This window comes from Cygnus atratus, chromosome 2 (genome assembly GCF_013377495.2).
Source record: "Cygnus atratus isolate AKBS03 ecotype Queensland, Australia chromosome 2, CAtr_DNAZoo_HiC_assembly, whole genome shotgun sequence".
Taxonomy (NCBI): domain Eukaryota; kingdom Metazoa; phylum Chordata; class Aves; order Anseriformes; family Anatidae; genus Cygnus; species Cygnus atratus.
The window spans coordinates 40,398,985-40,421,716 of NC_066363.1; the positions used below are offsets into that span (position 1 = coordinate 40,398,985).

General features: G+C 39.0%; 1 protein-coding gene across 1 annotated transcript in view; it reads left to right on the forward strand.

Annotated features, from left to right (window-relative positions):
• Positions 1-22,732, forward strand: part of LOC118252782 (ubiquitin-conjugating enzyme E2 E2) — a 212,318-nt gene that overhangs the window by 168,886 nt on the left and 20,700 nt on the right. The window contains exons 4-5 of the mRNA XM_035556441.2: positions 5,192-5,324; positions 18,731-18,878. Coding sequence (XP_035412334.1) covers positions 5,192-5,324; positions 18,731-18,878 — 281 coding nt within the window. The remainder of the gene's footprint in view (positions 1-5,191; positions 5,325-18,730; positions 18,879-22,732) is intronic.

Consider the following 22,732-nt stretch of genomic DNA (forward strand, 5'->3'; position numbering starts at 1 on the left):
CCTCTTGTCTCACCAGCTGCACTCTTAAATTATTTTGCCAATCTCCCCATCGTTTTGTATCCACTTTGCCCTCAGGGCAAGTGGCTTCTCAGAAGCATTCACTGAGGGCAGCTAGAGGCGGGATCAACTCCAGCATAACTTTAGATGTGCAAGAAACAGGATTGCAAGAAATTATGTTGTATGTCTTATAAGTGAAGGTGATTCTGTGGTGGGCTTCCCTCCTCAGAGAGAAATCTCTTGAATAGTAAAGTCAAGGCTCCATGTAGTAATAGGAAAGCAAGAAAAGAGTCTAGGGTGTGACCCTCTTCTTTCTGCTGCTGTATGTTACCAAAGAGAGTTGAGAGGGTCTGCGTCTACCATGGACTACACTTCGTGCATGGGAACCCCAGTTCTGAGGTGTGTTTCTGTGTGCCGGTGCAGTTCAGACTAGATAATGCCATACTAAAAGTGAATTGCCATAAGGAATGTCACAGAAAGTGAGTTACCATGAACAAAGTTAGTATAGCAGCCTGGTCCTGCTTTATTCTACCCTGTTATGAAGGATGAGGATAAAAATGAACTTAACTCACTCAGTCCAGAAGAACCTTTCCAGTTCTTTCTGAGTCCCGAGGAATGGGAAGGCTTCCCGACCATCCTGCTTTCCTGTTTTATTTGGCTGTATTGCCTCCCTCCACACACCATTTGTGTGTTGGAACTAGAAGGTAACTGAAGTTAGAATTTCTTTTCTTCCTTCTTTGTTTTGTGCTACAGGCTTGCCTTTCTCTTGTGCTAAAGAGTACAGTTACACTGTAAAAGAAGTGGATTCCAGCAAGATTAGAGACCAAGAGTAGAAAGGAAGACATTAAACTAGTCCTTATTTTCCACGTCACCAGAAACACAGAATTGAGATTATGCTGCCTCAGTTATAGATGCCGGGAAAGCATGCAATCCCTCATCAAGAAACATAAGTTAGATTAGGAAATAATAACATTATTTTGACTAACTTATTCCATATGACTGCTTGATAAACATGTGGGGTACCATTATTTCTTTGACCTTCTATATTTTCATTGTTTTGATTTATACTCTGGAAATGGAGTAAATTTATATACAAATCAACTCTGATAAAACTAAAAATCAATTGTACTTTCATAACTTCTCCAGATAGGTTTTCATCTGGTATGTCTCATAGATGCTGTTGTTTACATACAGCTTGCAAGCATAATTTTAAATTGAATACTTTAGTATGTTCTAAATGCAGTGAAAGCCACCTGTTTTTTTGTTTTGTTTTGTTTTGTTTTGTTTTTTTGTTGGTTTTTTTATGCATTGTACCGGACAAGCAGTTTTTAGCAGCACTACTTTCAAGTAACTACCTGCCTAAAACATGTTGAGGGAATGGAAAATACTCAGTGCATTAAGCGTATTTAAAGCAAAATGAATTCAGTTATAGTAGCATTTAAAGTATTTTGCAGCTAAGTGCAACTGATGTGCATACATTTCACTTGCAAGTATGTATGTAGGAAGCAGAGGCAGAACTGAAGTATACAAGGAGAGGCAAAGGAGGGTGAAGTACAGAGCAGACCATTTCACATGTATTGACTTAATTCGCCTAAATTTCACACACCAGTACTGCTATCCTTCTGAAAGGGGCTCCACATCCAGCCTCCCCCAGCTCCTCCAGCGAGCAGAGCCTCCCTGGCAGGTGGAGCAGGCATGGTTCTGTGGGATGTTTCATCAGCTATGGGGGAGTAAAGGCAGCAAGGAGCTATCCCTTGAGCCATTGATAACTTGAAGTCTCCAGGGCCTTCCTGCCCCGCTGCACCCCTTCAGCTCCCACCTGGGAGGTGGCACGGGCAGTGCTGAGAGTGCCATCCAGCGTGCCACAGCATCCGTATTGCCAGAATCCTTGCTTGTTTCACTCTGCAGTCACCAGGGCTTCAGAAACGCAGCTTGAACTGGGAGGCTGAGCTGCTGGTCAGACAGCAGCTCTGTCCTTACCCTAACTTAATCCTTACAGCTCAGCCACCTCCACCTGGAGCTGCCACAGCCACCACTATTTGACCCCTGATGCTGACCAAATTAGCACCAGGTTACCAGCATGCAGCATGTATGTGCTCCGGCTCGGGTCAGTTCAGTTCAAAAAGAGTTAGCCTGCCCTTTGCCGAGCAGGTGCACATCTGAATCAGTCCTTCCAAAGATGACAGGACTTCAGGCACTGAGACTTTCAGTTTGCTTTCTTTGAGATCCGTGGTTTGGTTGCCAGTAATATTAATAGAGCTGGAATATAAATCACAGTGAATGTAAACCATTTGGGCTGCAGCGTGCCGGGCAGATATCCATGCAGAGAGAAGGGCAATTAAATCCTCTTGCATTATAAACCTTACAGAATCAGGCTCTGGCTGAGGTCTTGCACATATGGGAATTTTCTCTGGTGAAGCCTGATGAGTTGTCGTTCTTGTTGCCAATAATGTGGATAAATAAAAGGCTTAACAATTAGGAGAGAAAGGAAACAGAGATAATACACCTGTCAAACTTTTTGTATTATTAATGTGCAAGTGAAAAAAATGTTATTCCTGTGCATGCTGTTGCCCTCAATACCAGCTGTTGACTGTGCACATGAATCAGTATTTTACATGGGCTGAAAAGCCCTGCTGCCAGCAAGCACTCCAACAGGCAACATCGATAACAGCAGTCTACCCACACTCCATACAATTCCAGCTATTCTTCAAATTAATAATAATACTTAATAAAGCTTCATCTCTCATTTGCAAAGAAAACCTTCAATTAATGTTAATCAGCATCCTCAGAATGTGATCAGGCTGGGCTTGTAGCTGGACGTGCCGAAACAGTTCAACTGGCAGATGGAGCATTTTCCAACTATTTTAATTAATGACTGCTCATTTCAAATGTTAATGCAATTAAATAAATAGGCAAAACAAATAAAAATAATGTACATTATGAAAATGCTACTACCAGAGGCAATTTTGATCAAAAAAGTGAGCCTTGCTCAAACCCAAGAAGGGCCCAAGCATACCCTGCTGGCTAGATAAGCTCTAATAAAGACAGGACTTGCTTTTGTTACTTGCTTTTTCCAAACATTTTTCTGGGATTGACATTTATATCACTTCCATTTTAACCTGCTGGCATCAACTGAGTCATTGCTTCTCCGAGTATTAGAACATTTTTCTGCAGAAAATGGGAAAGGATTTCCTTCACATGATATAGGCTTTTTTCCGTGTAAGATTTAGACTGCCCCTGCTTCTTGGCTTTTGTATTTGAACTAATTGCCTTATTTTTATTTTTTTTAAAGGGCTTTACTTTCTGTGAACCTTGTATACCATAGCACTGATGTAGTCCCACATTCATTCGGGCTTATAAAGAGTTCACTTAGCCCCTTAATGCCTAGTTCAGTCACAATTAAACCACCTTCCCTGTTGACTTGGGATTGGTCTTTCTAAAGGCAGTGGAGGTGTTTTTAATTATTTGTTCTCTGGTTTGTTTCTTACAGCAGCCTCAGCTGTGCTTTATTATTCAAAGGTTAATGCAAACTGAGAACTGGGTAAATTAAATTTGTTTGGCAGCTAACAACCTGATGTATTACAGACACTGTGAAAGATGGATGGATGGATGGATGGATGGATGGATGGATGGAAGGATGGATGGATGGATGGCAAGACTTTTGCTGTTGTGACACTTGAAAAGCCAGATTCTGTCTTTAAAACAATTGCTAGTTTTGGTTCTATGGATGGTAGATAATGGATGTTCCATAATGTTATATTCTCTGTAACCCTTTTTTGTTAAGAAAGCATGTAGTTTAGAAAGCCAAGAAGCATTAACAGCTATTATAGAAAATTGATGTAGGTACCATGACTAATGAACTACGCCACACAGTACTAAGTCACTGCGTTGTATACAGGGAATCATGCAGTCAGAAGTTTTAATGAAGGGAGCCCAAGGAATTTCAGGTGAAAGAGGGTTTTATTAACTTTCAGTGAACAAAATGAATAGTTGAGCAGTGAACATGACATGATGTCGTATAATAATTGTATGCCTTGGGTACATTGTGAGGCATGGAGCATAGCCAAGAGCTTTCATCTGTTCTACACATAGGGTTATTTCACAAACCCCTGCACACTGTGGAAATCTTTATTGCAAACATAAAGAGAATAGTTTCACAAGAAATGCCCTAAGACAATACCACATCATTTATTTGAAAAATCTACCAACACTGCGTTCCTGTGGAAAATATTAATCAGATATCCAGAAGTCACTATCCCAATTGGTCCTAACTAAAATTCAGGTCCTGTATCAGTGACTTGTATCAGCAGGCTGTGAACCAAAAAGAAGTCTTCGTATTCCTTAAGAGGCCACAGCCACCCTGGGTAAAATATGTCTTTCTGTGGACAAGCATTATGCTGTATGAAAGGAGGCTACACTGGCTTTTGGAATAGTAATGCCCAAAAATTTTAGTAGTTTTTAATTTGTTGTTTCCAGGCACTGAATGTATAGGTGAGAGACTTTTCTTGTTGCGTGTATAGGGTTATATTTTGTACATTTTAAATATTGTTTCAGTTCTGTGTTTTTAAATGAGGACTTTGAATTAACATAATCCAACAGTTGAACCTGCTTCCTGTTATGATTTTTAAGATAGCATAACAGTTGCAGACTAAAGCAGCCTTCTGTACTAATGACTGGAGGAGTCCTTAGGACAGTAACTTAGAAAATGAAGCTGCGAGGTCATTTGTACCATGCTGTCTTTAGTACAGTGTGTGCTGTATAATAATGTGTGTAATTACACTGCTACTGACTGATGAGGTAGGTGGATGTGGATGTAGGTGAAAATAGGATGGCTTGTGAGGCAAGACAGTGACAAGACATCTCAGCAAAGTCTCTGTATCCTTGTACTGTAAATACTTCACATTTGCCCACTAAAATATTTGAGATAAGATGGTCAGGAATTTTCTGTGCTTATTTGAATAATTTATAATGTGATTTTAATACTTCTTCCTGGCTGAATATATCACTTCACTGACAGAGCTTAGGACGCCAGTGACATGTTATGCAGGACTAACTTAATAAATGTGATACACAATTTTAACTTACAGCATTGTTGCAAAACCAGTGGTACTGCTAGTAGAGTGTAACTGATGCAGTATTTTCTTAACTGTATGTGGTCATCATGGTTTTTTTGTTTGTTTGTTTTCTATTTTAGTGCTGGACCCAAAGGAGACAACATTTATGAATGGAGGTCAACTATACTGGGGCCTCCAGGGTCAGTATATGAAGGTGGAGTTTTCTTCCTTGACATTACCTTTTCACCGGACTATCCTTTTAAACCACCTAAGGTTAGTAGGAGGATATTAAAAGTCTAGTAGGAGTCCTTTCCTTGTGATATTTTTTAATGTGTATGTTGGTATAATGCTGTAGGATGAAACACAAAACTTTCAAGGCAATAATGAATATTTAAACTGAGTATTTTGATGGAACAAATTTAAATAACTGCTTAAAATTTGCTTGCATGTCTCCAGTATAGCTGGATAAATATGGATTTATTTAGCAAATGGTTGCATAATTTCCAGCAGTTATTTGTTTGACTTGGATTTGTTTCTAATATGAAAGCATTTATATTTGAGTTGCACCCTTTGTAAGCAGCTGAAGGTACTTAATCTTTCCAGTTGACCCATATCATTCACCAGAGGTCTGTGGCAGTCTGACAAAATATGCACCTTTCGTGCTACTCCATATAAATTACTTCTCCAGATGCAAACTACACTACTCTTCATGAAACTATAATTAATTGCTTTCCATCGGTTTTCTGGAAGACTGTGGAAATATGGCAACAAAGACAAGAAATTGGAAAGAAAGACGACTTACAGAATTCCTTGCAGATTTGTTTTCTAATGCTGTCAGTGATGACACTAACCACAAATGTAGAACTGTTCCAATAACGTGAAGCTGGCAGATCATTATCATGATAGAGTAGGCTCTGAATGTCATACAGGAAATACCTAGTGGTTTTGAAGACTGGAGAAACAGAGGTGGGATGAAATGCACTTGTGCAAAATGTCATTGATAAGCAGTACAAATAATGGCTGAGAGATGGTGTCAAAATGGGGTTTTATTGGTTGATCACAGGATTATTACAAACTACCAGTCTAATGCATCTGTGAAAAAGGCAAATACACTTGTAAGATGCATCATCTGGCATTTCCTGTAGAGATAAGGAATTGCTGGCGTCATATACAAGACATTTGTAAGACCTAATCTGGAAGACTGAGTACAATTTTTGACACCCATGCACAGTATCATGAATAGAAACTGGAAAATTTACCCAGCATGGCTATTAATAGAATCAAATAAATTGATGGGCCTGTCTATTATGAAACAAAGTGAAGAGAGGTTAATTTTTCACCTTCCAAGTTAGAAGAATGAGGTTTTGGAATAGGTCTTCAAGAAGACTTATGGGAGTGGAAATATTTCCTTTCTTTTTGACATGTTTGTGAAAAGGTTGATACACCATGATTGCCTGTAATAGAGTAGTTGATTCCTATTTGATTATTGTGAGTACACTATTGAGAGAGGAGCATTTATAAACAGCATTTTGATGCTGCAATAGTAGTGTTTATAGTAGTTAACATTATTATCAGGGGAAAGTTTTAAAAAAGAATGAGAGAGGTGAGTTCAAAGTACTTGTCATTCTGTAAACTGCACTTTCCCAACCAGTGACATAAAGACGGGACAAAACCACATTTTAGGTAGCAGATGCAGATGGCCAAACTTTGTTTCCTACTTCTAGCATTCCAGCTTAGGGAAGCTTTGAGGTCACGGACGAATATTGCAGGGGTTGTACACCCTGCTGACCACAAATTTTCTGATTTAGATAATTATGATATTCAGTGAAGAAAGAATTTGAAACTTTATAACTCCAAGCTTCTCATTCAGTCAGTTAAAGCATTGGCACGCAGCTCGGGCAATGCTCTGTTCTTGCCTTCCTCCCAGCCCAGGCCGTTCTGGCTTTTGTTATATGAGGTCCACCTCGACAGGCTACTTCTGTTTGCTTCATTGCTGCTTAGTCTGTGTGCAATAGCTGTAATGCAAGAGTTACATTCAGTACCCTAGCCAATTAAAAGGAGAATTATTTAGTGGGTATTGGCATATTCACTGGCTGTATTTCTTGAGTATTAAATAGAGCACATAGGGATATTTCTCCTTCCCTTTGTTGAGTCTGTTGAATTTTAGTCAATTTGTTCAACAGCATCCTTTTAAAATAGAAGGTGACAGTCCAGTTTGCTGTTTCGCCAGTAGATAAAGTCTTTTTCAGTCCACCCTCAGTTGTGTTTGGCAACTGTATTATTTTGAGACATGAGTAATGCAGCTGTGCATTGCTTATTAATGAAATACCAAGCAAAGAGGTGGTTCTTACCCTGCTTTGTAAAACATTTTTGTCTGCCTTTATCTTGATGCCAGTTGTCATTCTAAGAAATGTGTGCATATAAATCATATGAAAATGTACTGCTTGATAAAGGACAAGAAAGCTGATGATACCATATTGTATTACTAAAAGGGCAGTATTTATGATGAGGGAAATTGTTATCTATAAGAAAGTAATGAGTACATGTGCACAGGGGACTAGTGTCAGATAGAACTAATATTTCACTAGCATATTTTATACGCATAGATTCTTATTCTTTTCACTTGAGCCACTGTCATAAATAACCCATGTTTTCAGTCCTGCTTTAGGAGCTCTTAAGCTGTTGCTACTTCATTACACATCTTTCCCAGATTCTGTGAAATTGATTCACAGGTTAAATAGCCTGGGAAGTCCCTTGAATAAAGCAGTGTGGGAAGACGAGTGCTGGCCATAAGGTAGCTTCTGCTAGTCAATATTGTTGGGAAACGGTACTTAAATATTTACTCCAAACACTTATTTCTAGCAAAAGAAAGGTATTGAGTTTGTGGAACATAACATATGGCATTATGGTACAGTGCTATCTGTGTCACCGGGTGCTGGCAACTCTTCTACTTTACCACAAGATTTGTGATATTTGGGGCTGTTCTTAAAATCATGGTTCTTAGAGTTATGGGAGTGGATAATGATAGATTTATTTTTTTCTAAGTATATTCCACTCCTCATGGCTCTATCAACTTAAAAAAAAAAATAAAATAAAATACAAAACTGTGGAATGTACTGGGAAAGTCATAAAGTATATCCCTGACTTGGCAAGGTTACCTCCATGTCAGTACACAGCAGAAAGGGTCTAATTCACGTTTCTGCTATGATTGAATTCATACATTCCTCCTGAGATTTCTGTGGGCCACATTCATCCCTTTCTTACTATGAAGTAAGAAGGCATTTAAACGAGTGCTGTCAAAATTGGTCTTCTAAAAATGTGACCACAAAAGACCTGGGAAGAAACAGAAACTGTATTTCCCAGATGCTATTACTTGACCCAGCTTGAGGTTCCAAAGGCAAATGCCCATGTCACATAACATAGTTACTGTTAAAAGACCTAATACAAAGTGTATTAAGATCTGCAGAAAGATTTCCACAATCCCCTTTCCTTATCCTTATTCTGAGATGTTGCACACTCTTTTATCGTGCGTATGTATGTTGCAAATGCATGTTGGGAAGCAAAAAATAATTTTTAAATTAGGAAAAATATATTAAAATTAAATTCTGGATACATATCTTTTTTATTATTATTATTATAATTTTTAAAAATGTGGTGTAGCCATTTTTTTTTGTATTATACAAAGATTTAAATATTTTCTAAAAGATCCAAATTCTTTCTATAAACCCTGTTGATGCTTATTCTGATCATTGGGCACCCTGCTGTGTATTGGAAAACATGAGTTAAAATCAAAAAACTGAGAGCACATTTGCACATGAAGAAAAGATGTTTGAACCTATGTTTTGAGCATGGAGGGGATTAGCAAATGTATAAAGTAATTTTCGTTTGTTCTTCTAGATAGTTAACCTGCTTTCTTCAAATTTTACACCTTTATTTTTCATGTCCTCTGATTGCACTCTGTGCCTCATTTTATGTTCATAGTTTTGTATACCCAAACATCAGACAATCAGGCTTCCCCTTAGTCTTTCCCCTACAGGTCATCAGTTTTCTTTTTGTCTGTCTTTGTACTGACACCTGTCAGTGTCTCTAAAGCTGAGCCATAAGCATAAAATCAAAGTAAGTTATTTTTCAACAAAGTAGGAGATACCATGTGATAGGTCAGAGTATAATTTGCTCTCATGATATTCCTTTTTTCCCCTTTGAAGTCTGTCTATTTCAGTCTTTCAGCTTGGTCTCATGCCTTGAAACCAGACTCCAAGCTTTCTGAGCCAAAGTGCAGTGACCCTTTCAGCTCTGCTTGCCTTTAAGACCCGTGGCATTTTGCTTTACTCACAAGAGCAGAACCCTGGTGCGGAGGAGAGAGTCCTTCTTCCACAAGGAGCTTCTCTATGTGGGCCAGATGCAGCTTGACCAGTGGTGACAGAGGCTGTCCCAGCCCAGCTCCAGTTGCTTTGTGTAACCGGAGAACAAGATTTTTAGAACAGCTCATCTGAGAAACGACAAATTAGCTTTGGCTTTCTGGGAGGCTCTACTCAATTAAAAATCCTTGCTGGCCTCCACTGTGAGGAGGCTGCTGTAATGCTGTGCAAATGAGCTGAGCACCCCCTTGGCTGAGTCAGCAGGAACAGGCAGGCTGCAGAATTGCCCCTTCCTTTGCAGCAGTCCCCCAAGTCTCATGCTGGTTTTTATGAAATGAGGCAAGAGGAAGGTGTGGAACAGGTAAAGCAAGCCATAGATACGCACCTGATCTCACCTTCTGCTAAAGGCCAGGTGCCAGTGAGACTTCATTCTTGGTCACTTTGAGGCTTCGCTTCAGCCACAAAATTCAGCATCTGTCTTGTAATGCAGCAGGCTTTACAATAAAGAAAGAAGCGGCCTGTTCAGAGCAGCCACTTACAGAAATGAATAAAAATACTTAGATGGCCTGCCAAGGAAATAACCTTGCATTTCTCCAATGCCTTAATGACCCCCCAGCCCTTTGTAGAAATACCTTTGAGGTTCCTTTTTCCTGCTAACTACCTTCCTTTCATCTGTAATGAATTCAGACTGTTTCTCTCCTTGGCTTTTACAGGGGAAAGCTCTCTCTTGTTCTGCTGCTTTCTGTGGGGTATTGGATGGGATATATAGTTATGCATAGAAAGGTGGGTGTGTATGTTTGGGTGTATGTGTGTATATATGTATATATATATACATATATATATTTGTATGTGTATGTATACATATATATGAGTAGGAGGTATCAAATCCTTCAGTCAGCCTGGAGAATTTAAGCTAATTTCTCTCCTTGGTCCATATACAAAATCAGTGAATTCCCCAAGTATACAAATTTTTTGACCTGAGGTCCTTTTAAAGTTTAGCCATCGTGACAAATTGACACCACAACATTATACAGGCTATAATTGTTGAAGGAAGGGCAGTAATTTCGTTATCCTGCACACTGTCCCACCAGACCAGGAAGTCTTGGTGCAGTCTTTCATACAGGTGTTTGCAGAAAACTGAGAGCTCTTCAAGAGCACACTCCCTCCAGGAGTTGTCACTACAGTGGTGTCTGCATTTTCATCAAGAATAATCTTTATTAATAACTTCTACTCAGATATTCGACTGTGTTCAGTCTGTTACAGTGTCAATTCAATTTAGCTGTAGCTGATACAATATGGCTATATCTATCATTATCCTAGTACTCTGCTAGCTTTATTTTTTAATTTGAGTGATTTATAAAATCTCTTAATCCCAACTCTACAATTAATCTTGCTAGGGACTTTAATCTCAGCTGACTGAAAAATGGTCCACAGGACTTGAAAGCTGCAATATGCTAAATCACCTATAAATCAAAATTAAAATAACAGAAAACTCCATTTCCTCCCTGTACATCGTGTATGTCTATCAAGTGACTGAAAAATTGTTCTCAGCATTTGAAAGCTTAGCTGTCTTAAATCAACTATAAGACTGTAAGGAGAGTCTTTTTCCTTTGTAACTTTAAAGTGCAGAGTCTATAGAATCTGGACTTAATGGCAATATTGAACATCTCTTCGGGTTTTTTTCTTTGTAATCATCATAACACTAATCTATCTCTATGAACAAAATATCATTACGTGGAATCCTTCTCCTGCAGTACAAACTTTGTAGGCAGGGCTTCAGTCCACCTTCTCTTGCCCTCCCTATGGCTGTCGCCATGACATGATCAGCCTTCAGACATGATGGTCTCCTGTTACTGCTATCCCTGACATCCATCTGCCTCATCACCACTCTTCTGGAAGCTCTGCGTGCCGTAGGCTGTGTGTCTGCAGGCAGTGCTGCACCTATGGGGCAGTGCACAGCACTGGGCCTGGGGCGCATCAGACCCAGGTGGCTCCCTCAGAAACTTCAATGCCTCTCAAAATGACAGCATCACAGAGATGTGGAGAATGGAAATGCAGGAAGAAATACATAAGGCAGAGGAAAGGATCTATAACTATATTTTATTACCAATAAATGCAAAGGTCACATTTGATAGAACAATATCCTGTAAACCTCTGAGATTTCCTTTGCATTTAGTTACCCGAGAGTTCTTCTACTAAATGCCAAGTTGAATTGCCATTTCTTCTAATGAATAGCCTTCTTTTTCACTCTGTTTTAATATACTAATTTATATCAGTAGTTTTTATTTTTTTAGTCTTGATGAAAATGGCTCTATCCAGCTAAACTCTTCCTGCTTCTCCCCTTGCCCCCAAAAAAGCTTAGAAGGTTCATAATTTCTTCCTGTTTCCTATAAATACCCAGCACATTAAGCTCCCCATGAGGACCTGTAGAGTCATCTTGTGGGGGCTCTCTTCTACCTCACAGTGATGGTTTGCATACCGCCTGTCAGGTTCACTTTCAAAAGGGGACATGATGGCTATCAGATGCTTGGGAAACTAGGTATTTCTCTTATATCACATGCGTTTTTCACTACTGCATAAAAATCTACTCGTAATCTAAAAATACATCATACATCAATGTTCGTTCTCGTCTTCTTTTATGCACACAGATATATACATTTACAGATGTGAGAGAAAGAATTTTATATTTATGATATCACTATAGAATAAGAACAAACTAGTAAATGTTCAAAACCTAGTCAGCTATGGTTCTGAGGGGAAAGAGCACTTTGGGGACTCAGAGGAAGTGCATGTGGACGATTCAGCCCACGTGGTTTATTCTATGAAAGGGAGGATTTGTTTTGTAAAAGTTAAATGGGCAGTAATTCCATAAAATTTTGCTTTCTCTATAAATGGACTTTATTACTGACTTGCCATATACAGTTACTAAATATAATAAAGATTATGCTGGCTATAATTAAAAAACATTTAAAAAACTCTTATTGACATTGTCAGGCAAAGCTTTTGACATTTTGCATCATAAAATAGTTTCTATTCTGAACCTCCCTTACCTGGACAGTTTTCCATTTCCTTTATTCTCTCCTGCTATTCTTTTATTTTCAGAAAACTGAACAACAATTTAACAATTTAAGTTAATTTTTTACTTGCTCTCTCAGGTACATCAAAGATCAGTTAAATTCCTTTTTACTTTTTCTGCTATTAGATCTGTGTGCAAACTGGGTACATTTCAATAAAGTACACATTTAGTGTTGCTGTGCTTATTGAAATGTATGTTTTTTTCCTGCAACAGTCAATTCAGTGAGACAGTGTGAGTAGTTACTCAGCTTCATAATTACCGTGGATATAATGAATAATTACTCACATTGCATACCGTTTCATTTTCAGCAGTGTTAAAGGTTAACTCATATGAATGCTATTACATGCCTTTTAAATCATGATCACTTCTGGCTAGTTATGTCTCGCGTGGTGCATTTTGTTACAGAAACCACAGAGTAGTTTGCATATCAGACTTTTCTGTAGGTCAAACAAAAGTAACTGTAAGTTATTATTTCCTGCTAATGTAGATGACATATATTTTCCTTTGATGTAAGAAACTGTAGCTATTACCAACTGAAGGTTTGTAGGAACTGGCTGAAGTTCATTTCTTGGCATATATTTAAACCGTGCTCTTTAACAGTGATCATCATATGGTCTGTCATTTATTATGCACTTTATGTGATAATCCATTAAGTATCTCAACAATTGCTCATGTACATGCTACAAATCTGTAGTTGCAAAACAAAGATGGATCATCTTGTTGTAGAAAGGCAGCCTCAGCACTGGATATAGCTAAAATGAAGTGCACTCCGTAAGAAATTTAGGTATGATAATTAACATAAAGGTTAACATGGACATTGTGTCACTCGCAGCTATAGATAATATTCACTTAGATTGTTTTACAGTATTGCTCTAATATTACTAAAGAGCGAAGGCCTGATCTTGTTTTTATTATTCTTTCTATTTGAGGAGACAAATCTATTGCTCATAAAGTCTGAAAAACTGAGATGGGAACTACTTGCTCCCTCCTGAGCTCCACGAACATCATCATAAAGGGCATCATATTTTTAATATATATGTAACCTTTTATGTATGCAGTACAACTTCTTCCACTTCAGGTAGTGCCACTGTAGTTTTATTAAAACAGAACTCCTGGGGAATATTAGTGAAAGACAGAAGTTTCATCTCAGGAATGACTGCAGGATTGTGCCCTTGTAAGAAATGAAAGAGCTTGAAAGGAAATTTTGCAAAACTGCGGGAATGAGAGCCCTGGGATCTCAATCTTGCTTCCAGTGTTGGCTGAGCAAAAGGGTTTTGGTTTTGTTTATTCTCCTGTAGACTCTGAATCTTTCATCTCTCCCTGCACAGTTGCCCAGCTTCAGTGGGAGCAATAAAGAAAAGGGGATGGGGGCTTGAACCCAAACAGGATGAAGAATGCAGTTCCTCAGTGCACGCTATTACGCTCTTGCATGCTAGTGTGCAAAACCAGAGAGTCATTTCTTCTTCTAGACATATTTTTTAAGAATTATGACTGAATTCAGTGGAGTCTGAAAGTGCACAGGTTGTGTTTGCAGGACCAGCCCTTTCAGATCTAAAGCAGCGCCTTTACATGCCTGTCTCTCACTAAAGTTTAAGCCAGTCACCCACACGGCTGCCAATGACAAGGTGGCTTCTTGGGTTTACACCTAACATGAGTTTTACATGCAAAACAGAGATAGTGAGTGATTTGAAGACTAAACCTTGCTGGAAAACTGGTGTTCAAAATCACCCTGACATACAGGAGTGATTTGTCTTGTCTCCGATCAGTTGCCTCCAGTCACTCAACTGAAATCCATTTTACTTTGCCCTTCCTCGGTTTTGTAAACAGTCTTTCTTCTGTCCTAAAACTTACTCAATGAAAAGCTTTACATGTACTTCTTTTCTCTGTAATCATTTTCTCTCCCCCTTTTAAATACATAACCTCATTTTCTTCTTAGAGATTATATAAAGTTGTTTCTTTTAATTTGTTTAATTCTGTTTTACAATACTCAGAAGGGTTTAGCATTCAGCAGTAGGTAAATAGATGAGTTTGTTATTATTTATTTCCAAATATGAACATAAATTCTTTATCATTACCTATCAAAAGCTTCTTTATAATACTTCTACAGTTTTCAGAAAATAGTCCTATTTTTCCCTATTTCCTGCAATTCACATTACTCTGACCTGCACTTTTATTCAACAAAAATGAGATATTCTCTAAAAACTGGAGAATCAAAGAGAGTAAATCCATAGAGGGTACTTATCTTTCAAGAAAAAAAAAAAAAAGAGATAAATTACTCCTCTACGATTCAATTGTCGGAGGATAACTCCTGCTATACACCCACACACTCCCTTGAGCTTCTGAATGGGATTGTTTAGGTGTTTTCATTAGGGAATAAATGGAATTAGAGTGCATCATTTATAGGAACCATTTAAATGGCATCAAAGGTTAAAATATGACGATATTAAAGAAAACAGAGTTCCCCTGGAACAGTGTTATCACTTGACTTCTCTCTACATACATAACAGAGATGACCCTGCATAACTTTAAAATGTGCGTATGGCAAACGCAGCGTCCTTGTCAGCGTTTCCCATGTTAGATGCAATTTGAGGCAATACCTGGATGGGGAAAGCAATATGTCATCCCAGCTGTCCTGCATCTTACTTACATTTCTCTGGCATATGAAAACGGGATGGGGCTTCTCACCTTGTCCCTTTTTACAATAGCTCCTAAGTTCATTACGATTTCATTTTGAAATTGAACAGATCTGGGGGGGGTGTAATTATCCCCAGGCCAGAGGTTGCAAGGTAATTGAAGGTAATGGTTTTCCTCCAAGCTGCCCCAGTTGCTGAGGAGTCGGACTGGGAAGCCACCTGCTTCCTCACGTGCCAGCTCCATCAAAACCACCAACACTCCACAAAAGGGGGAGAGGGCAGGCATTTCCCAGTTTGCCACAGGACATGGAAATCTGTGGGGCCAGTCCTAGCTCTACCACTTTTGTTTATCTTTTCTGTGGTTGTCTCTTCACCCTGACCAAGGAGGCCTGGGTGGCGTGGGCCACCGCCAGCCATTGCAAGCTCTGTGGCATCTAGGGGCAACGTCACCTCCCACCACCCGTCCACAGTTCCTGGCGTGTCATTCATACAGCTCCTTCTGAAATTCTGAAAACTTCAATTTTTTGTTGTTAAAGTGTCTCTGTGTATTTGTACAAGCATTGCCAAGTGTGCTGGCATGTTTGGCGAGTGAGTGACATATCTGTCAATGATAAGCAACGATCCTTATCTTGTGACTGGGTGCCCTCCTCAGTGTCATGGTTTAAGGTATACTCATAGTGAAAAAACCTACAGTTCAATTCTAAGTATTTGCAAAAAATAGCCTTGCAACTACAAACAGATGTAATCCCACCTACATTTATCCACTAATAGCCTAAGATGACAATGCAGTGTTGAACCGTTTATATAAGATGTGAACTACCTCCATTCATTCCAGTGGCTCTCCAAGTCCTGCCAAATTTCCAGTGTCCCTTCTTGGATGTTTCAAAGGGAACATGTGGCAATGTGTCTGTCCTCTAAGCTGACAACAGAAGTTACACATTAAAATACAGGCTCACATTGATGGCATTAAGTAGGCTATAAGCTTAGACTGACCCCTATCTTAAAATAAATACAATAGGTACAATTTAATCCATGCAAAGTTTACTCAGTGTATTCAGATATTGCTGAATAAAGTCCTCAAATTGTTATTCATGGAAGCATAGGAAAGCACCTTTTTTCAGGAAAAATAATTAAGCAAAAACTTTATTCCAACTATATACTAAGTAAGGATATAATACTTATAATTAAGCCAATACTGAAGTGTTTGCCTGAGTCTTGGGACAGCCTGCTGTGAAATATTCCCTGATTCAGTGTTATATCAGGTGTTATATCAGGTATTAATAGTGCCTTAGAGTTAATCTGTCTGGGGACCTAATGAACACTGACCTAATGAACACTGACCTAATATTTACAGGGTGCTCCTCCACACCAACTCCCTTTGTGGACACTTTTAACACACAGTGTAAGGCATTTTGCCACTTCTGTGCATTTGTAACCTTCCTTATTCACAATAACTTCTCTTTGTAGATGAACATTTAATTTTATCACTGAACACTGCTTTTTTGATCTTTTTGAGACTTTTCACTCCAAACGCTGGATGTGCTTGGAGTTCTTATGGGAGAAAAAAAAAAAAAAAAAAAAAAAGATTGTCTGGCTATAGTGTTTGGATGAATTGAGCTCATTGTGCCAGAAATATTTAAAATTCTCATAAAGGTATTGGAAGTGAAGCACTTAGGCTGGAAAAGAATAAGTGAAACCACGACATTAGGGGAAAAAGGAAAGAACTTATGAATATGTAGAGTACAGACTGGCAAACTGTTCAAGTGGCCTATCAGTTGGCAATACCTTTAGCTGCATGTAAAAACTGGTGAGCTTTCTTTGTTGGGATCTTTGTCACATAGCTCACTGATCCATGACACTGCACTCCGGGAACGCTTTCCCAGATTTATGTGGAAAAGTACTTACGAGAATAAATATTTCTTCTTGAATCTAGCGCTGTAATACCAGAAATCTACTGCCTTTTCCTTCCATTATTTTGTCAAAGCGTCTTGATTTAATCAAAAGGGGCAGAATTGCTCCATGTTAGATAGTGATTTTTTTCTTAATAGAGGTAGAACAGGTACCGTGTTACTTCAGTTGTGTCCTCTGTTCTGGTTCTTGGTGAGTGGCCCGATCTTAGTCCTCCTAAAATCACTGGGAATTCTGGTATTAAATAAAGCCAGAAAAGGGGCATGCCTGCCATCAGCTTCAATTTCTATCCAGACCCAGATTTATCTGCATGGTAGAGTAGGGATAGGTTCATAGGTACTCCCAGTTATTAGCACTAGCAAATTCTAGTGAAGAATACATGTTTCTGAGATTTGAGGTGTGCTTTGCCTGCGGTTGTCTCATGCCCCCCTGCCTGTCTATTGGCTGATGAGGTAGACCACCAAAATGATACATCTTAATTTTAGATGTTATGAACACATTATTAAAACTATCTGGTTTAACTTGTCATTTGTGTAGAAATGATGGAGAAATTAATCTTTCATGGAGATCCCAAGATGCAGGGGTTTTGTATTGTCCCTTCCTATCCAGTAGCCCCAGTACTTATTCTGAACTACACAGAGGACTTTAATAGCTGAAATTATTTTAAAATAAAAGGTCTGTATCTTCCACTTGATGCAGAAACACATCATTCTAGACTAAAAGAAATGATCTCCTCCTCAGTGCAGTAGATATAGGATCACCTGGGAGAGCATATAAAATGGGTACTGTGGTGGTTTCACCCTGATGAGCAATTAACTCCACCACAACTGCTCCTCCTCAAAGGAAGAGGGAGAGAAAATATGATGGAAAGGGCTCAAAGGCTGATAAAGGACAAGGAGACCACTCACCAACTACAGGCAGGGGCAAAACAGATTCAGCATAGGGAGATTAATATAATTTATTACCCATTTCTAACAGACTAGGGCAGTGAGAAAATAAAAGCAAGCTAAAAACACCTTCCTCCCATCTACCCTCTTCTACGTCCTCCCCTTGAGCAGCACAGGGGAACAGGGAATGGGGGCTGCTCGGGGGGAGCCTTCCTTTTCTTTCTTCAATCTGCTCTCCCAGAGGACCACCCAGTGTCGCTCATGGCTCGGCTCTGGCCAGCAGTGGGTCCCTTTGGAGCCATCTGGAGCTAGCTCTGATCTGACATGGGGCAGCTGCTGGGCTCTGCTCACAGAAGCCACCCCTGCACCCCCCTGCTGCCAAAACCATGCCACATAAACCCAATGCACATACAGAAATCCTAAAAAAATAAAATACACACACACAAACAAAAAGGTATTTGGAAGCAATTATACCGATTCAACTGTGACTTAAATTTGGAAATGAAGAATAGCCTTTTTGTTCCCATGCAAGAATAATGAGATCAGTGGGACCAAGGCAAGAGGAAGCTAAGGAAACTTGGAAACTTGTCCCATTCTTACATTGCAGAAACCAGTTCCATTGCTGGCCACAATTGGAGGAGGCAGACTTTTATTTTGTAATGAATATCCCTATTTTGCTCAATCTTTAACTGGCAGAATAGTGTAATTTCAACCAGGGAAGCAAAGTGGTCTTTTGTGTAAATTTTTTTTTATTGCTTAATAATCATGTAATTATTGGCTTGTACACCACTGCACTTAGACACGCTATCTTTTCTAGGTAACGTTTCGGACAAGGATCTATCACTGTAACATTAACAGCCAAGGCGTCATCTGCCTGGACATTTTAAAAGACAACTGGAGTCCAGCATTAACCATTTCTAAAGTTCTCCTCTCCATCTGCTCCCTCCTCACAGACTGCAACCCGGGTAAGACGAATTAAGTTTCACATTTGCGTTCATTCATGATTCGTGTTCTGTCAGCTATTGGGATGTGGTTGGTGCACTGTTCTACTGCTATGTACTAAAAAAAGAGACCAAAAAAATTAAGTTTTAAATTCATTTAAATTGAGGCATAGTAAAGAAAGAAAACAATTTTAGGATCTCATGTGCCTTTTTAGTAGTTGAAAATAAAAATCTGTTAATTCAGAAGTTTAATCAGTGGAAAATACCTTATAGTAGGCACTAATTTGGATATTACAAGCAGGATATTTGTACCAAGAAATATTAATGTGTTAATACATATTGAAAAGGAAAGCTTTCATTTAAATATGCTGATAACATGTTCTCTGAAAAGAATGTTAATAGTACTGACAATGATAGAAGTCTAACACAGACTCTACAAATAATGAAAATTAATTTAAAAGAAGTTTATTCAATATCCTGGACAGCCAATATGAGTATTCAAAGCAAGCTGTCATTCATATTAAGTAGCATAGCACTTAACCTCTTCCCTCAGCTCTTTTAGATTTGTTTTCTGCAGTTGACCACTAGATCTGTAATTTGCACTTTCTCTTACCCTGTTTGCCAATGAACGGTTCTGACTGTAGCCGTGGAAAATTGTAATATATAGAAATTACTAAAGAATCATTTAAAGAAAAACTAAGCAATCTGTTTGCATATCTTGAGTGTTCTTGTGGTTTTGGTTTTGTTTTGTTTTGTTTTTATTGTAGACTTAGTTTTGTTTTATTATTATTAATTTTCCATCTAGGTTTTAAAACTTTAGGTTTCCTGTTTCTATAATTTTCTCCCCAACCAAAAGGCTAAAAAAACGCTTTTCAAAGGCCAGAATGTGAGATTCCTGTGCAGTCAGGTGCCAAGTCAAAGGCTGTAACAGGAGACTGAGTTATTTCAAAGCTCCAGATAAGGTGAAAGTGGACTTTCAGTTACAATTGGCTGCATTTTTTTCATGTGGGTTTGTTACTGCATATAGCATTAAAAACTGCAGCATTCTCCCAGCTGAGAGATGGAGCTGTAGGGGATCCCTGCAGTCTCATTCCAGGCACATTTATTTCAGGAGTGCTTGCTGGGCACTCTCTGTTTACCTCTCAGGAAGATTGACTTCTGGCAGTGCCACCCCAACCGATGCAGAGGTGCCTGTACAAAAGCAGGTGGATTGGTGACATAAGCTTAAAGAAAAGCAAATGGATGTTTGCTCAGCTGTGTTAAGGTCCAGGTAAAGAGCTTCAGAGACACCGCTGTAAAATCAGTAGCTGTCTATCAGCAAATATGGCCATTTCAGGATTTAACAGCAGAGCTGTGTCGGGGAGTGAGGAACTGGAAGTAGATGTGCACTCAGTTGTGCTCACCTGTCTTTAGAGGCAGGCATACAGGCAGCTTGAAAGCTGGCCAGTTTCAAGCAATGATTTGAAGTTGGGAAATTTACTATCTCTGCCCTCTCAGTCTTTTTCCTTCCCTTAGGCTAGTTTACAGATGTTGTTGGCACAACAGTGAGCAAGTAGGTCAGAGGAACACTGAAAACTGTTACCCATAGGATATGATCATATGCAACAAGTTAATGTACTAAAAATGGGAAGTTACTCTTCAGTTTCTTTCAGTTAGTAGCCATAAGCAGTCACGACTGTAGTAAGTCAAACAATTTTATGACATTTCATTTTCAATTTAAACATTCTCTTTAAATATGAAGTGGTTGTGGATTTTGTTACTGTGCCCTGTTAAAAATTTGCTATGTTTTTTGAGGAATGAATGTAATTTCTTTACTTGTATTGTGAGTTCCCCTCTTATGAGGAGCCGATGGCAGTAGCTGTGAACTGCTGAGTCATTTTGCCTTCCTTTGATATGACCTGCCTAGTGTTAGATACTTTGTTTTTATTAAAAGGTGAACTTTGAAGTTTAGCGATCTACAACACAAGGCTTCTTACCTTTCGGTGTATAGCCTAACATGCTACAGCCTGTTCTGGCTGTACTGCTTGTCCCGTTCATTTCAGATGAAATTTTATCATTAACAAATCATTGGAATAGATGTTCCTTGCCATCCAGATTGAATATGATTGACTGATAGATAGATGGATGGATAGATAGATAGATAGAGAAAGATAGGGATATGTATCTATATATATCACTGAGATATATATCATATACTTATACGTATTATTATATATATATATGTATGTATTTTGCTCTCTGTCAGCTGGAAGTAATTTTCTAATCCCCGAGTCCTCTCTTCATCAAACTAGTTGGCTCCTTTTTAAAGGCAGCAACCCAACAGGGATCTCGATTTGATAAGCAACTTTGAACTCTTTGTTCACTATTCATCAGACAGAAGTAGATCAGGTCAAATGGAAAGGAAACACTGAATCTCCCACAAACATAAACACTTGGGATGGGTGAGTTTTCCACCCCCAGCCCCTCTGAAGGGAAGAATCAAGTATCAGTTACCCCCAGCCTTACATTTATGCAAATCTTCATTAGAACAACAAATAGCAGTAAGAATGGCAGCTAATTAACCCTCAGTCATACACAGTGATTAAACTGAGCCAGAGCACAGCTGCAGCTTCGTTGGCAAGCACTGCTATTCTTCTCCAGCAGGCTGAGCAAATGAAAAGAGGTATTTGCTCCTGCCGCTTCTGTCATTCACACAGCCATCTACAAAAGGCACGAAGAGAGTCTCTTTCCTCCCTGGTTATACATCACCACCCTTTGTTCCATATCACTCAAGGCAGGAGCTAGTTTGTCCATTTTAAACAACTCATATAATCCTTTACTCATAAGCTGTCTCAGACCCTTCAGTCCTCATTGTTATTAATTGTCTCTATTTTGCTTGGCAGCATCAGAAGGTAAACTGTGTTAATGAAATGTCTGAATTTTGTAACAGCTGGCTGACTTTTTTTGTGGGGGGAAAGGGTGCCGTAGTATTTGTGTGTAAGTGAACATGTGTGAATTATCTGTCAGTGCAGGAGAGCCAACTGGAATGGTATCAGAGAGATGGGAGAAATGATGGGATGTGCTAGCATTCAGTCTGGGGATTACTGCCTCTCTTTAAGGTGGTACTTTGGGACACAGCACACATCTCTTCTTCAAAGCAGGGCCCCAGTCCTGTAAACATTTCAGCATGTGCATGAGCAACCCTACAAAACCTGGTAGATGCATTCATCTACATAAAACTGTGTGTGAGTAAGTGCTCGTAGGCTGTGTGCTCGAGTGATGAACGTATTTACTTCCAGTGTTAGCTGCTAGGGCTTGCCTACATGTTAGTTATTCCAGAGTAACTCCATGTGTGGACACTCCCTCTTTTGAAAATATATTGAGGAAAAACTGTCTTACATGGAGTAAAAGTCAACTGTACATTAAGTATGGAAAAGTAGCCCTGGGAGTATAAATTCCCATACTACCTTAATCCAAAATAGCTTTCAAGTGTGGATGGCCCCTGAGGTTTTGTATTTTTACAGAGATTGAAAGAAATTAATTATTTTTATATTTAGACAGCTGATGATGATGAGCTGGGTTAAAATGTTTACTGCTCTCTGTTGGTCATTCCCATCTCAGCCCTGCCAAAGGTTCTCAAGTCTTATGGAAAATTCTCATTTGCTACAGAAGAAATGAACTGAAACATTGACAAGACTGCCCTGAAACTTTTTCCTTCTCATGGCCTCCTTTTTCACACATGCAAAATCTGAACTTTGCTGGCCTGGTTGTCCCTGATGTCTGAACAGTCTAACGTCAAGCCATGTCTGCTTAATAACACATGGCTAAGCCTTGATTAGGACATTAGAGCAAAACCTGCTAAATCTCCATCACTTTTTCATCATTGTTTACCTGTAGTT